Raw genomic sequence first — 15,698 nt, 5'->3', positions numbered from 1 at the left:
CTTTTGTGACAGAGCCGAGGATTTGTTAAGTTAATGTAATTTTCTGTTTTGTAATTAAGGATATTTTTTGAATAAACGTGACATTATCCAATGATTATGCTTTTCTGTTAACAATTCCTGGTCAAAAACGCCTATTGCGTGAAAGTAGTCAAAATAACCTGAAAAGCATAAAATCGAAATACATTTTACTAGATGTTGTCCACGGCTTCGCCCGCGTGTCTTCCCACGGGAGCAGTTATATTTTCGAGGTGAAAGGTATCCTATATGTCCTTCTCCGTACTTCAAACTATATGCATACAAAATTTAAATTTCAGATTGGTTCAGTAGATAGAGCGTGTAGAGGTAACAAATAAACAAACTTACTTTCGCATTTATAATATTAGGATTAGGATTAATTTATTTATTTATCCATTGATATTTTTTTTTATCACCATAAAAGTAACTATTTAAAGAATCAAATATTTTTTTACAAAAATGTATTTTTTCCGTCAGAGAGATCTAATTGCATTCAATATCTGACAAAAAACTCATGTCCGTGCTGATCCGTTGAGGAGTTCCGTCGTTGGCAGCAGTTCCTGTGTGCACCGTCAGGTCATGCTTAGACAGAGATAGATAGATAATGCATTATATGTTAATAAATTATTATTATTATTATTCATTGTCAACCAAACTAAACGTGTGTACAAAATTTCAGTTCCATCGGTTGAAGATAACTGCTTAAAATTGAGTTACAAGATTCCACTCAAACATAATTTACTTTTAATTCTGTGGTCCAGTTAAAAGTAAATTTTCAGCACATTAAATAGAATAACTAAACTAAGTTCCTACACAATCACATTACTCACATTGTTACAATTTATAATTATCCGACGCAAAAATAGATTACAAAGTATATAAATACGTAATATAAAGTAGGTATACTTATATATTAAATAATATACGAAGGTACGTTATTACGTCAAGAACATTTTATTATTGAGCGCAATTGTTTAAATATAAAATGTCTGCAAGAGCGAATACAACTTTAGCAGATATAAGAAACATATTTTTTTTTTCGTAAACCCAATTATTTAAATTTGAATACACTATAGTCTTGTATGCAGAGCCGGATAGTAGGCAACTGACTCAGGGCCCCACATCCATCGACTAGAGGCCCCGGACGTGTGTTTTAAAACTTAAAATTTTGAGTAAGTTAGTAAATCCCAACTAATATTATAAATGCGAAAGTAAGATTTTTGTTACCTCTTCACGCATTATCTACTGGGCCGATTGTTATGAAATTTGGTACACGGGTAGAAAATAACCTGGAATAACACATAGGGTACCTTTTATCCCGAAATTCCCACGGGAGCGAAGCCCCCGGGCAACATATAGTATACTATAATTTTGAGTAAATTGGTAAATATACAAAGTTTTTTTGGTGCAGGTTATGAATTAACTACTATAAATATAATAAATAAATATAAATATACTAGGACAAATCATATAGATTGAGCAAGCCCCAAAGTAAGTTATAGACTTGTGTTATGGGATACTAACTCAACGATACTATATTTTATAAAATATACATATATAGATAAATATCCAAAACTCGGGCCAATCAGAAAAATATCATTTTCCATCATGACCCGACCGGGGATCGAACCCGGGACCAGGCAGGCGGGCCAGGTTCAAAGGCAAGCATTTTACCACTGCGCCACCGAGGTCGTCAGATGTATCCTGCTGCCATCGATGTTATCTGCACAATTGTTTATAAAAAATTGAGATGTGCACCAGTAGCGCCCACTACTTCATACGTAGTGTCATTTAATATCAGACTTTTTGACCAAATCCATTTACGTATCATTAATCGTATAAAATTTGTTTGCAATAACAAAAAGTTCCCAAACCACAATGGTGGACAGTATTATTTCGGGGCCCCGATATGGTCAATACGGCCCTGGCCGAGGCTGGCTTGAATGTCTTTCAGAACATGTGCAAATATTAATTCGCATTTTGGCATTAAAATACCTAGATACTGTTACTAACATATAAAATGTTATAGGTACTTGTTAATTTTATAGTTGCTTGTTATTGTTTTTAGTGAATATGTCTGTTGTGTAGTAATAATGGAAACAGGATTTTTTTAGCAGACGATTATACTGCTTACTGACCAATCGTCTAGTAGCTGTGCCTCTCTAGTGGGAATTAAACTTTTCTCATGAATGTAGCCATTTCATTTTAATCGGACTACCAGTTCCTGGCACTAGTACAAATTATTCAGCTCTTTATTAGTACGTATTTAAAAATTGTTGTATAACCAGTTCAACATACGCCATTTAGCGATAAAACACACTTTGAACTTGGAAACTGTAAAATGAATGAAAATCTGCGATAGATACGTTCATCATACAGACCGGTTGTGAAGGCTAAGTGTAATCTAAGAGCTAGTATATTGTCAGCACTCACGTCATGTTAACATGATGGAAAAAATCGCAATACTAATACTAGTGGCGTTAGAATGTTACGTCCAGCAGACGGTGCCTCATCCGCCGGACCTAGTGTTGCCTGGAGATGCATATTTGGACTTCCCAGGATTGGCCAAAAAGTACGATCTGGATTGTGCAATCTACGATGTGACTACCGAAGATGGATATATCCTGAAGTTATTCCACATCCCTGGTAATAAAAGTTCACCAGTTTTGGTTATACATGGCGTTCTGGACTCGGCTGATTCGTTCATTCTACGAGGGAATTCTTCTTTGACAGCAATTTTACACAAAAACGGCTATGATGTTTGGGTGGGAAACGCCCGGGGTAGCAGATACGGCAGAAGACACGAAACCCTAAACCCAGATGCTGACAAATCCTTTTGGAGCTTCAGTTTCCATGAAATCGGATATTACGACCTTCCAGCGATGATAGACTTCGTTTTAGACAAAACGAAGATGGTTTCACTGAGTGCTATAGGACATTCTCAGGGGAACCAAGTTTTCTACGTGCTTGGAGCAGCTCGACCTGATTATAATAAGAAGATTAGAGTATTAATAGCTTTGGCACCGATATGCTATTTACATAACGTTATGCCTCCAGTGAATGATGTAGTTGCATTAGGACCAATCATAAACGAGTTATTATTATTGGTTGGAAGGGAAGAAATACTTGGGGATACAGGAACCGTGCGTAAAATAATAGATTTATTTTGTTTAGAAGGTCCGCAAGGATATAAAATGTGTGTGGAAGGTATATTCTTTCCTCTGGCTGGTCCTGATCCGGCGGAATTCGAACCAGAATTTGCGCGTATCGTCCTCAATCACTATCCCACAGGCACATCTAGAAAAAACGCTAAGCATCTTCTTCAAGTGGCCCAGAAGCGGGAATTCTTATATTACGACTACGGAACCATTGAGAATTTAGCTAAATATAACTCTATAGTTCCACCTAAATATGATTTAGGTAAAGTGACAATGAAGGTAGCGTTGATATCGGGCAAGAACGATCGCTTGTCCACGTTGAAAGACGTGAAGATCTTGAGGAAACAGCTACCGAACTTGGTTGACTATAAGGTGTTAGATTATCCATACTTTAATCATATGGACTTTATCTGGGCGAAACACATGAGGCTACATTTGTTTCCTCATGTGATCAAAATATTGCGTACTTATGGACAAGGGTGAACATATTTTCTTTTCTACTGTAAATTATCATAAGACTAGTATTAACTATCCTAACTAAAAACCGAATTGAGTTTATTTTTCTGTTTCTTTTTCTCCATAGGAAATTTGACATTTTATTGTATAAACTCTATTTATTACGAAAATAATTAAATTGATAAAATTAAATCCTTATTTGTGTATTAAATAAATAACTAAAAGATAATGATCGCCTTGTATTTGATGTATTAATTTATGCCACGATTTACATTTTGCATGTAAAATACGCTTTAATATTATGTTGTTAGGAAGTAAAATACATGTCTAATGGGGAAGTGTATAAATTATAATATTGTTGCACAGTTACCCTTGACTTCGTACGTAAAAACAAACGTACACACACATAAACCATAAACGTCGATAAGAACGAGCATAACTATTACGTAAAATTTCGTTTTAGAAACTCATTGTCACAAACATACGAAAATGTTCTTTGTCATACTGTTATTTACATATTAACAACTTTTGTTCGCTGCTTTGTTTGACTAACGCTGGACGCTATTATTGTTGCCACAAAACTAGATTTTTTTACTATGTTTTATATTAGCCGATGCTCGCAGTTCACCTAGACTTTGTATTTTCTTAACATGTTAACAATCTTAACAGTCTTAATAAATTTTGATAAAAATAAATCATAAATGAGTTTATACCTATGATTCTAAAGTAAAACACATTTATTAACGACGAAAGCGATTTGCTTAAGTTTAATTTATATTCATGTTAAATCATAAAATATAGACATGGTTGTTTACATAATAAGACTCGCAAGGAAAAACATTTACTTTGATGGACCGATGTACCGGATTTATCAGTAAGAGTAGGCTGGGCCCGGGGCGTAAGATTGTAGGGGGCGGCAAATTAAAATTGTTATTAGGTTTCACATGACCTACCGTGCCTGGCTGAATTGGCAGTAATTTCAATTCAATGACTAATTTCACTCCCAGACCAGCATAGATTGGTATATCAATCACTTTATTGCAACGACGTTGTAGCTCCGTTATTTCTATAGGTTTTGTTCACCGTTGATCCATCCACGGATGCCAACGTGACGGAGCAATGGGGCATTGTTCATATTCCGAGGACATATAGAAAGAAATACATCTATCGCATATCTTATTCAGCGTAAGACATGCCTAATGATTATGTTAAAGTATTTTTTTAAATGAAATTTAACATTTTATTTTGTTAGTATAGCTGTATTGTTTGTTATTTTTTTATGATACTATTATTACGTAATTGTATGTTTGTACCTTGTTATTAATAGGACATCAATTACTTATAAGTGAGACACTAGGCTTCATTATTATAAGTATATATAAGTAAAAAATATATTATTGTAAATAAATAATGGAAACCAAACGTATTTGCTCATGTTGAATTATAAAATGTATATTACACAACTAGCTGCGCCCCGGGGCTTGGCTTCCCTGGGAATTACGGGGTAAAAAGTACCCTAGTTGTTGTTCCAGGTTATATTCTATGCGCGTACTAAATTTTTAAAATTAAAAAACTTTCGTATTTAGTTAGTTAGGATACTTTATAAATCGTAGCAACATTTTTGTTGTTCGAATGTTATCTTCCAAATACTTTTATTTTATAAACATGTTTGACCGCCTCTGCAACGATTTTTTTCAATAAAAATAATACAAAACGGGTAAACCAACGAACAGAAATTAGGTACATATATTTTATAAAATCGAAAAACAAAACGTGTCTATATAAACACGACTCATTGCCATGTTGTGACACAATGATTTTAAATAAAATACACCAAAGATGAATATCAATATTACGTATTGTTATCTAATGTTTCTTGTGCCAATAACTGCTAAGACCACCCCGTTGCTGGGTAGTTCAAAGACTCTTATTAGATTAATGCCGAAAGCGCCAACATTTGCCGACATAGCGTCAAAGAACGGCTTCGATTGTGAAGTGTATAATGTGACTACAGCAGATGGGTACATCCTTGGACTATTCAGAATCCCAGGAGACAAGAAGAGGCCTGTGCTGTTGATGCACGGGATTTTGGATTCGGCTGACGATTATATCATGAGGCAAAATTCTTCGTTGGCGATCACCTTGGCTCGCGAAGGTTTCGATGTCTGGGCTGGCAACAATCGAGGGAACAGATATTCCCGCAGACACATCTTCCTTAATCCAGACACTGATGCAAAATTCTGGGACTACTCTTTTCATGAGATGGGGTTCTTCGACCTCCCAGCGATTATTGACTTCATACTCTCAAGCACAGAGACGTCCAAACTCAGCGCTGTCGGCCATTCCGAAGGCACAACTATATTTTACGTGCTAGGTTCAACCAGACCGGAGTACAATAGCAAAATTAGTGTCTTAGCTTCCTTAGCTTCTGTAGTGTACCTTCATCACTCCAAAGGACTTCTCCCGATCGCGATGAAACTAGCCCTTGCGATGAACAGAGTGATAAAATCAATGAATTACCATGAAGTGTTCGGATTCAACTCAAATTTAAAAGTAGTTTTGGCCAAATTTTGCGGTAGTCCTGTTGGCTACGAAATCTGCAATGAGATAGCAATTTCTTCAGTTTTTGGATCAGATCCTAAACAGTTGGAATACGATTTTACACGAATTTTATTGTGGAATTTTCCATCGGGGACTTCTAGAAGAAATTTAATGCATTACGCCCAAGTTGGAACGACTGGTGTGTTCGCTCAATTCGATTACGGATCAGAGAAAAATTTGGAAGTATATGGATCGAAGAATGCTCCAGTCTACAACCTGACTAAAGTGACTTTCAATGTGGGTTTATTTCTCGGAGCTAATGACTTATTATCCACGGCTGAAGACGTGGAGCTCTTGAAGAAGAAACTGCCTCATGTCGTGGAATATAATGTCGTGAATTATCCTATGTGGAACCATATAGACCATATCGTTGGTAAATATATGCCGAAGTATTTGTTCCCCAAATTACTGAAACTACTTAGGACGTATTCTTAAATAAGTAACAATAGTTTGCCAGCGCCCCTGCCCCTGGTGACAAGAAGGCTGCTTTTTCACACAAATAAATTGTTGATGCAAGGGTGGTCACCTTGAAACTATACGGTCGGTTGGTAATTTGTTTTTACCTCTTAAAGTATTTTTTTTTTAAATCCAACTAATGTAAACATAAATTGCCAATTATACTAATTGACGTTTTAGGCTTTAACACAGCGTATGTGTATCATACGGTTGTTCGAAAAATAATCAGCAAAGTTATTGATGTGCATGCAACGTGATTTTTAGGATTAACTGTTTATAGTTTATTCCGAAATGCCAGTAGTTTGCAGATTTTTGAGAAATTACTATATTTTATATTTGTTGTGAAAAGGTCCAATTTCTGAATGAATTTAACCATGGAATACATATACAGTTAAATACATTTTATTTTTTACCCAAAGAAAAACTCGTGTACGTTTTGCCTACATATTTTTTAATTGTCTGTTATTTTAACTGGAATGTTTGCACAAGAAAGAACCATTTTATTATCAGAAGATACGAGTACATTCTTTTAAAATTCCTCTTGACAAAACATTTATATATAGTTAGTACTTTAATATACCAATGCACATATTCATACAGTAATATAATACAGGAAAGTACTTATTATTCAAATATAGTGACAAAACTTTAGTGTTTTGTTATTGAAATTGCTTTATACATTAACTATTGATGGCGTGACGCATTGTGTGCATATTATTGCCGTCATTTTCGATTTAAATATTACTTGGATATCAATTACGTAAAAATAATACAATTCCAAGACCTACTGTTTAAACACATTTATTAAAATACATACTTAAGTGTATTAAAATTAGCAAATAATTATGTATTTTTATTATTCCATGAGCTATAGGCAAGAACGGAACCATTTAAATTCATTCATTCATTCGTCTTACATGTTTGTCCGACCGTATGTCACTTAATTTCTTAATAAATGGTATTCTCATTTGTTCACCTAACAGTTTACCCACTGAAATAAACGTTGAAATACACTGCCCTCATCATCATGGGGTGCCATCTTCGAATTGAAGTTTTGAGGTCAGCATACGGAAATCCTCACCTCAGGCTTTGGGCCGCTATTTTCAGTTGGTTGTATCTAAGTCCCGTCCAATCCTTTATATCATCAAACCACTTTCGTCGAGGGCGGCCAGGAGGTCTTTTGCCAGGGATTTTGCCTTCAAGAATCAGTCTTAGAAATTAATACTGGGGTCCCCTTTGTATGTGGCCAAAGAAACCAGCTTTCCTCCTCCGAATGGTGGTCATCAGTTCGCGTTGACACTTAGCTCGTTGGAGTACTTTGACATTGGATGTAAACTGGTCCACGGAATCTTGAACATTCTGCGCAGCAACCACATCACGAAGGCGTGTAGTCGATCACAGCTAACTTTTCTAAGGACCCATGTCTCGCAGCCATGCAACAGGATAGACCAGACATAACATTTCATAAGGTGATGTCTCAATGGGAATGGCATTTTTGGGTCACACAATACTTTGGTCATTTTGAAGAAAGCCGATTTGGCTTGTCCAATCCTACATTTTATTTCATCTTGGTGGTCTAAAGTGGATGTAATGTAGCGGCCCAGATATCTAAACTTCTGTACGCATTCAACCTTTATTCCGCGAAGCATAATATTGGGAGCGGCCGAGAGGTTTTTCGCTATAACCATGAACTTAGTTTTATTAACGTTAATTGAAGTCCTATGGCTTCGCCTACAGTTGCCACTTCGTCCAGAAGAGCTTGTAGTCGGAGCGGTTTCGGAACTCGCGATAAGCACAGTGTCGTCCGCATATCTAATGTTGTAGTCAATTTTTATTATACATATATACATCTTGTTGGTGTTCGAGTGCTCGCTCGGCCAAGCTGTTAACGGCAAATATTACTTCTCTAGTCCCCATGCCAATGCCAGCTCTAAACCCAAATTGTTGAGGACATAAACACTGCCCTAATTTAAATAAAGTCTTTTTAATAATACAAACTCTTTAATTTAATTTTATAGATTGTTGTACTTACCTTCTGAATATTTTATTGTCATTAGTTACATAGTACAAGTCACTTCCCGCTGTCTGCCTGTTCGTATGTGTACGGATTTATATGCGGTTTGTTTTAATAGATAGAGTGACTCACGAGGAAGGTTTATATGTATATAACATACATAATATTGTGAATGCAAAGCTGGGTTATATGAAAGTACTAGCTTCGATGAAAACTCCCAGGCACCTAGATTTTGTCGACGAATATCACCATATTTCAACTAGATATTATGTAATTTAATAATTTATTGAGGTTTTTAACACAAATTATAAAACTAAACCTTCCCCATGAATCACTACATCTACTAGTGAACCTGCTCAGCTAGATTTTATAGTTTCATGGATCATACTGAAAGATTTACTGTTTTATGTAACTACAGTGATCTTTTCCGCTATTCTGACAAAAGTCTGACATCGATGTGATCCAGCAGATTGGATTTTACCTTGCAAGGGACCCTAAAAACATTTATCTATGAGCAGAACATTTGTTCAAATACCTACTGCAGTTCATGTCATAACTAAATGTAGCATATAAACAGGTTTCGGTGTAGAAAATGCCGATGAAATGTTAGATCGTGCCGCTGCACTTCAGTGGAAATAACTAACTGAAAATGTTTTTCTATAAGTTGCATATTACAGTGTTGATCGTCAAGCTGTTGCTGCCCGTGGCTTGCGCTGAATTTCCTATGTTCGATGAAGCTAAATTGTTACAAAAAGTATTACCGCGATTGCCAACTTTTCCTGAAGTTGCAGAAAAGAACGGTCTTCGCTGTGAAGAGTACAATATAACAACTTCAGATGGCTACATACTTCGTATTTTCCGGATACCGGGAGATGTTACAAGACCCGTGTTGCTGATGCATGGTCTCTTGGATTCCTCAGACGGTTACATTATCAGAGAAGAGGGATCTATAGGAATGATGCTAGCGCAGGAAGGTTATGACGTCTGGGTGGGCAACAATCGCGGCAACAGATATTCCAGAAATCATGTCACACTCAACCCTGATAAAGATGAAAGCTTCTGGAATTACTCCTTCCACGAAATGGACGTTATCGACCTCCCAGAAATAATAGATTTCATTCTGGAGAAAACTGGCCAATCTCAACTGAGCGCTGTCGGTCACTCCGAAGGCAATACAATTTTTTACGTGCTCGGAGTCCAAAAGACCGGAGTACAATAATAAATTGAAATTACTGGTAGCGTTGGCTCCTATAGCGTATTTTAAGAATATGAAAGGTTTGTTAAATGTTGTGGTGAAGTTCGCGCCAGAGCTAATTGATCTAACCAAAGCAATCAATTATCAAGAGTTGCTTGGTCATGATTCAGACTTAACCATGATAGTTCGACAGATCTGTTCCATTCCAGACAAAGGATATGACATATGTACCACTCTGACATTCTTGACTCTTGGCTTCGATGTGCTGCAGTTGGAGCAGGAATTTCTTTGGACTATAATAAATCATTTCCCTGCTGGAACATCGAAGAAGGCCTTAATACACTTTGCTCAGCTTGTGATTAGAAATGAGTTTGCTGAATATGACTATGGAAATGATAAGAATTTAGAATTATATGGCTCTGTCAATCCTCCTCCGTATAATCTAAGTAAAGCGACATTTGACGTGGTCATGTACTGTGGAGCCAACGACTTCCTGTCTACTCTTGAGGACGTGAGCATCCTGGAGTCACAACTCCCTAATGTTGTCAAAAAAGAAGTTATAGACTACCCTTTATGGAATCATTTGGATCCCTTATACGGAAAATTGATGCCACAAATTTTAGGTCCTCTGCTGAAAGAAATCCTCGCCAAATACAATGAAGAATAGGTACAGTCAACCGCATGCCAAGCCAACCTGTGTGTACGCTCGGTATTTTCCCACGAGTCCTAACATATAAACAATTTTCACAGTACTTATTGTTGAATTTGGTTGAAAATAAATCAAATATTAATTCAAACTTTACATATTATAAAACAAAGCTCTGTCGCGTCTATCTCTGTTTGTTAGCGTTAAACTTAAAAACTACTGCACGGATTTTTATGCTGTGCTCACCAATAGATAGTGTGTGTACCGACGAAGGTTTAGGAGTATAATTTATTATGTTTTACCCGAGCGAAGCCTGGAAGGGCCGATTTAATCATGAAAAGACATGGGATGATTGTTTATAAAGCAAAATTTGAAAGAAAAAATGGTATGTAGGCACTTTATGCGGCCGCAATAGCGGTGAATTTTCAATGAATTTGGGTTGACTGATGTGCGGTCGATATGATGTAGTTACCATGGAATTGATAGGTAGGTACTCCGACAGAGTACCTACTTAATGATTTGGTAGCTACCTAAGGATCTCTTTTGATCAGAAAAATAAAACTGTCATAAAGTTTACTTGTACCATAGACTTCGAAAGGACCCGATTTGTAACTTCTAACTCCCTCTTCCTCTCTCTCTCCCGGTTTCAATCAGAGCTGTGACACCGTGAAGCCCGAGGTCAGAGATTCGGCTTAATTATTTACTTACTAAATTTAAATAAATAAGAAATAGTAAATTTCTTTGAACTCGTATGATATAGAAGTTGGAGCGAATTTCTGCCGCGTCTGTATGCCGTATGTTCGCGATGAAATAAAAAACTACTTTACGGATTTACTTGCGGTTTTCACTAATAGATAGTGTGATTCCTGTGGAAGGTTTAGGTGTATAATTTATTATGTTTCTACTCGAGTGAAGCCGGAACCAAAGAAATATTAAAACTGCGAATTTAATTGTTCAATAAAATAATTGTTCAAATATTATTTAAATTACTAAGAATATATGTATAATACAGCCAATTATGTGTACTGGCACTACACTTTATTGTTCCCATTTTCGATTTGGGATTAGCGTAAAAATAATACAATTTAAGACCTACTGTTCAAACACATTTATATATCAAAGTACATAAATGTGTGCAAATAAGCAAATATCATTTACTTTTAATGATCCATGATCCGTGATGGGCAAGAACGGAATCCTTTACATTCATCATACAGTCTATCACATATATTATATTCATCCTACGTTCACGTTTCCACGTATACCTACTAATTACATGGTATTTTCAATTGTTTACCTGACGAAGGTAGGTATGACAAAAGTCTGGTAAAAATGTGATCAGTAGTAGGGTTGATTTTACCTTGCAAGGAACCCTAAAAGATTATTTATCAATGTGCTGAACATTTGTTCAAACACCTACTATGGTTCGTATAGTATCTAAATGTAGCATATAAACAATTTTCAGCACAGAAAACACCGATACAATTTTGGATCCTGCCGCTACACTTATGTGGAAATAAATAACTGAAAATGTTTTTCTATAAGTTGCATATTACAGTGTTGATCGTCAAGCTGTTGCTGACCGTGGCTTGCGCTGAATTTCCCATGTTCGATGAATCTAAATTGTTACAAAAAGTATTGCCGCAGCTGCCAACTTTTCCTGAAGTTGCAGAAAAGAACGGTCTTCGCTGTGAAGAGTACAATATAACAACTTCAGATGGCTACATACTTCGTATTTTCCGGATACCGGGAGATGTTACAAGACCCGTGTTGCTGATGCATGGCCTTTTGGATTCCTCAGACGGTTACATTATCAGAGAAGAGGGATCTATAGGAATGATGCTAGCGCAGGAAGGTTATGACGTCTGGGTGGGCAACAATCGGGGCAACAGATATTCCAGAAATCATGTCACACTCAACCCTGATAAGGATGAATGCTTCTGGAATTACTCTTTCCACGAAATGAGTGTTATCGACCTTCCAGAAATAATAGATTTGGTTCTGGAGAAAACTGGCCAATCTCAACTGAGCGCTGTCGGTCACTCCCTAGGTAACACAATTTTTTACGTGCTCGGATCCAAAAGACCAGAGTACAATAACAAAATAAAAGTACTGGTAGCGTTGGCTCCTATAGCGTATTTACAGAATATGAAAGGTGTGTCCAGTATTTCGATGAACTTCGCGACAGAGCTGGATGTGCTGGCCAAAGAAATCAATTATCAAGAGTACGCCGGTCATGACTCGGATTCAACCGTGATAGCTCGACAGATCTGCGCCATTCCAAAGAAAGGGTATGAGATATGTTCCTTTCTGACATTCATAGGAGCTGGCTTTGATGTGCTGCAATTGGAGCCGGAATTTCTAACGACGTTGCTCAATCATTTCCCTGCTGGAACATCGAGGAAGACCTTGATACACTTGGCCCAGCTTGGGAATAGAAAGGAGTTTGCTGAATATGACTATGGAAATGACACGAATTTAGAATTATATGGCTCTGTCAATCCTCCTCCGTATAACCTAAGTAAAGTGACATTTGACGTGGTCATGTACTGTGGAGCCAACGACCTCGTTTCCACTCTTGAGGACGTGAGCATCCTGGAGTCACAACTCCCTAATGTCGTCAAACGAGAGGTCATAGACTACCCTTTATGGAATCATTTGGATCACTTATACGGGAGCTTAATACCAGAAATATTGGGTCCTCTGCTGAAAGAAATCCTCGCCAAATACAATGAAGAATAGGTACAGTCAACCGCATGCCAAGCCAACCTGTGTGTACGCTCCGTATTTTCCTACGAGTCCTAACGTGTAAACAATTTTCACAGTAGGTACTTATTGTTGATTAAATCTAATATTCAAACTTATTCTTCCTTACATATTTACAATTTAGGTAACTACTAGGTATGTTTTTACCCGAGCCTGGACGGATCGCTAGTATATTCTAAAGTAAATAATTATTAATCACGAAAGTAATTTCCTAATCTATACTTTAATTATAAATACCTAGGTAATCGTTTTTGAGTTTGTATGTTTGAGGCGGGTAATCTGCGAAACTAACGAACCGATATCAAAAATTCGTATAGGTTACATTTTATTTCAAAATTCCCACGAGAGCGAAGCCCTATAATAATACATTTCATGACGTTAATAACAACGGATTGTGAATTTGATGTTTGAGATTGCCGCAATAGCGGTGAATTTTCAAAGAATTTGAGTTGACTTCCGTGCGGTCGATATGATTAAGAGTACTAACTCTTAAGAATCTCTCTTGATCCGAAAAATAAAGCTGTCGTAAAATTTACTTGTACCTTCTGGCTTCGGCTGTCATTTTACAGCCGGCCGCCTGCCTAAACGTCCCTCCTTTGATCTTTTCTTGTTATCCTCCTTGGAAATCCTAGTCATGGGTACTTATATGAGAAAAAAAATGATATTTTTAGACTGGGCCAAAAAAGCGGCCTATAGATAACTAGTGGTGCATTGCCTCATCTGTAGATTGCAAGGAATTATTGTAACTTTACGATTCCACGTAAGATACGCCTATTAATTTAAAAAAGCAATGCTAATTATACAACATTGCTATTTTAAGATTAAAGGGTGTAAGAAGTGATGTGATGCAGTCAACAGCACATCAAGTTACCCCGCATGAACTTCTATGGCGCGGTAATATCGGTGAGTTTGCAATGAGTTTGGGTAGGTCGTTGTGCTGTTGACTGTACTACGCGCCTGGGCTATGACTAAATTACGTTTAAACCGAAAATTTTTACTAAAGTTTCAGGATTTTGCCTAGCTAGTTATGCTACGTATTAACCCTTAAATTGGCAGTCATTAATTGCGACATTTTTCAGAGGTGTTTTCTTAAAAGGAGTCTTATTAGGGTTCAATTAATAAAAAAAATATAAAATTTTAAGAATAAAAATGTATTTTCATAATTTTTTCAGGTGTCACATATAAGTGACATCGACAACTATTCTACTAACTTAGTATCCATCATACATGTCACATAGAACGCACATTGCCAGTTCAGCAGTTAAATTAATGAAAAAATAACGTAACAAACAATATTAATAATAACAATTGAGATCAAAGATTATTGCAGTAATGAGATCAAGTTACCATTTAGGAATTAATAGACGTACGTATAATACCCTTGTCTATAAAATAAAACTTCAAAACAACATCAAAACTAAATTACGCATCGTTTAAAATAATAAGAAACTCAATTAACCATTTATGGTCATAAAAACAAATTTTCTCTGAAAATAAAGCTTTAAACAAAGACTTAAAAAATAAGTGATTTTCACTTATTTTTGTGAAATAATAGAAAACAATTTTTTTTTGGTGTGAAACAAAGTCTCTGTTCACATTTCGAACAGAAAACTGTAGTCTTTCCATTCTTACATAATCGACATCGACCCTGTGAAGTATAAATAGGAAAATGATCATAACAATCAAGACGTGCCTCGTGCACAGGACGAGGTAGGAAAGGCTTCATGATCATTTCAGATCCAGGTTCCAAAATCCCTCTTGGGATTTGAGATTTGGTGTCGGTTTTGATGAGTGCAAGAGCAGTCTGTATGCGAAATTTTTTTAGGGACAGTTTATTCTCGTCAGTAAGTTGATTGCAATCACGGCGATGCAATAACCAGCTGTTATTTAGTGCAATGTCTAGCATCTGGGCAAATATCGACATATACCAGCGCCTAGTTTTCATGCGTATTCTATATAATGCAGTCAACATGTCAGCAATATCTACACCGCCCATGTGGGTATTGTATACTTTTATTACATTTGGACAGGCCACTGAAACTCTTTTTTTTATTTTTTTATCAAATCTTTCTATTGTAGTCATTGGATCTTGCGCACAGAAAGAGCTTGCAATGTGAATGCATTGATTATCTACCCACTTCGTAACTGCCAATCTTTTGGCATTATCGCACACAACTTCGTGAGTTCCCCGACCTTTCTTTTTCATATTCTTATCACTTGTTAGATGACAATTCCGTAGTCTGTCTTTTCTAATAGTACCTAAGGATAATATACCCCGCTCGTGACGCAAGTAATAAAGCAATTCTAAGGAAGTGAACCAGTTATCAAAGTAAACTGTACACAGAGCTGGATTGGAAATAGTGTGGCATAACCTTACAACTGTCTTACCAC

The 15,698-nt window shown here is 36.5% G+C and overlaps 3 protein-coding genes and 1 pseudogene across 3 annotated transcripts; all 4 read left to right on the top strand.

Moving 5' to 3' along the window:
* Positions 1 to 2,030: 2,030 nt before the first annotated feature.
* LOC128674864 (lipase 1-like) lies at positions 2,031 to 3,871 on the top strand. The gene has a single exon (XM_053753831.2). The coding sequence runs from the start codon at positions 2,460 to 2,462 to the stop codon at positions 3,654 to 3,656; it is 1,197 nt and encodes a 398-aa protein (XP_053609806.1). The 5' UTR covers positions 2,031 to 2,459; the 3' UTR covers positions 3,657 to 3,871.
* Positions 3,872 to 4,477: 606 nt separating this feature from the next.
* LOC128674865 (lipase member K-like) lies at positions 4,478 to 7,337 on the top strand. Its single transcript, XM_053753832.2, has one exon. It carries the CDS (start codon positions 5,469 to 5,471, stop codon positions 6,663 to 6,665), a length of 1,197 nt encoding a protein of 398 aa, XP_053609807.1. The 5' UTR covers positions 4,478 to 5,468; the 3' UTR covers positions 6,666 to 7,337.
* Positions 7,338 to 9,349: 2,012 nt separating this feature from the next.
* On the top strand, positions 9,350 to 10,692 carry LOC128674917 (lipase 3-like; annotated as a pseudogene).
* A 542-nt stretch (positions 10,693 to 11,234) lies between these two features.
* On the top strand, positions 11,235 to 13,842 carry LOC128674916 (lipase 1-like). The gene has a single exon (XM_053753909.2). It carries the CDS (start codon positions 12,072 to 12,074, stop codon positions 13,281 to 13,283), a length of 1,212 nt encoding a protein of 403 aa, XP_053609884.1. The 5' UTR covers positions 11,235 to 12,071; the 3' UTR covers positions 13,284 to 13,842.
* The last annotated feature ends 1,856 nt before the right edge of the window (positions 13,843 to 15,698 follow it).

Source organism: Plodia interpunctella, chromosome 13, assembly GCF_027563975.2.
Source record: "Plodia interpunctella isolate USDA-ARS_2022_Savannah chromosome 13, ilPloInte3.2, whole genome shotgun sequence".
Classification (NCBI taxonomy): Eukaryota; Metazoa; Arthropoda; class Insecta; order Lepidoptera; family Pyralidae; genus Plodia; species Plodia interpunctella.
The sequence above is the reverse complement of the archived record's forward strand: the minus strand, read 5'-3'. Positions and strand labels throughout refer to the sequence as shown.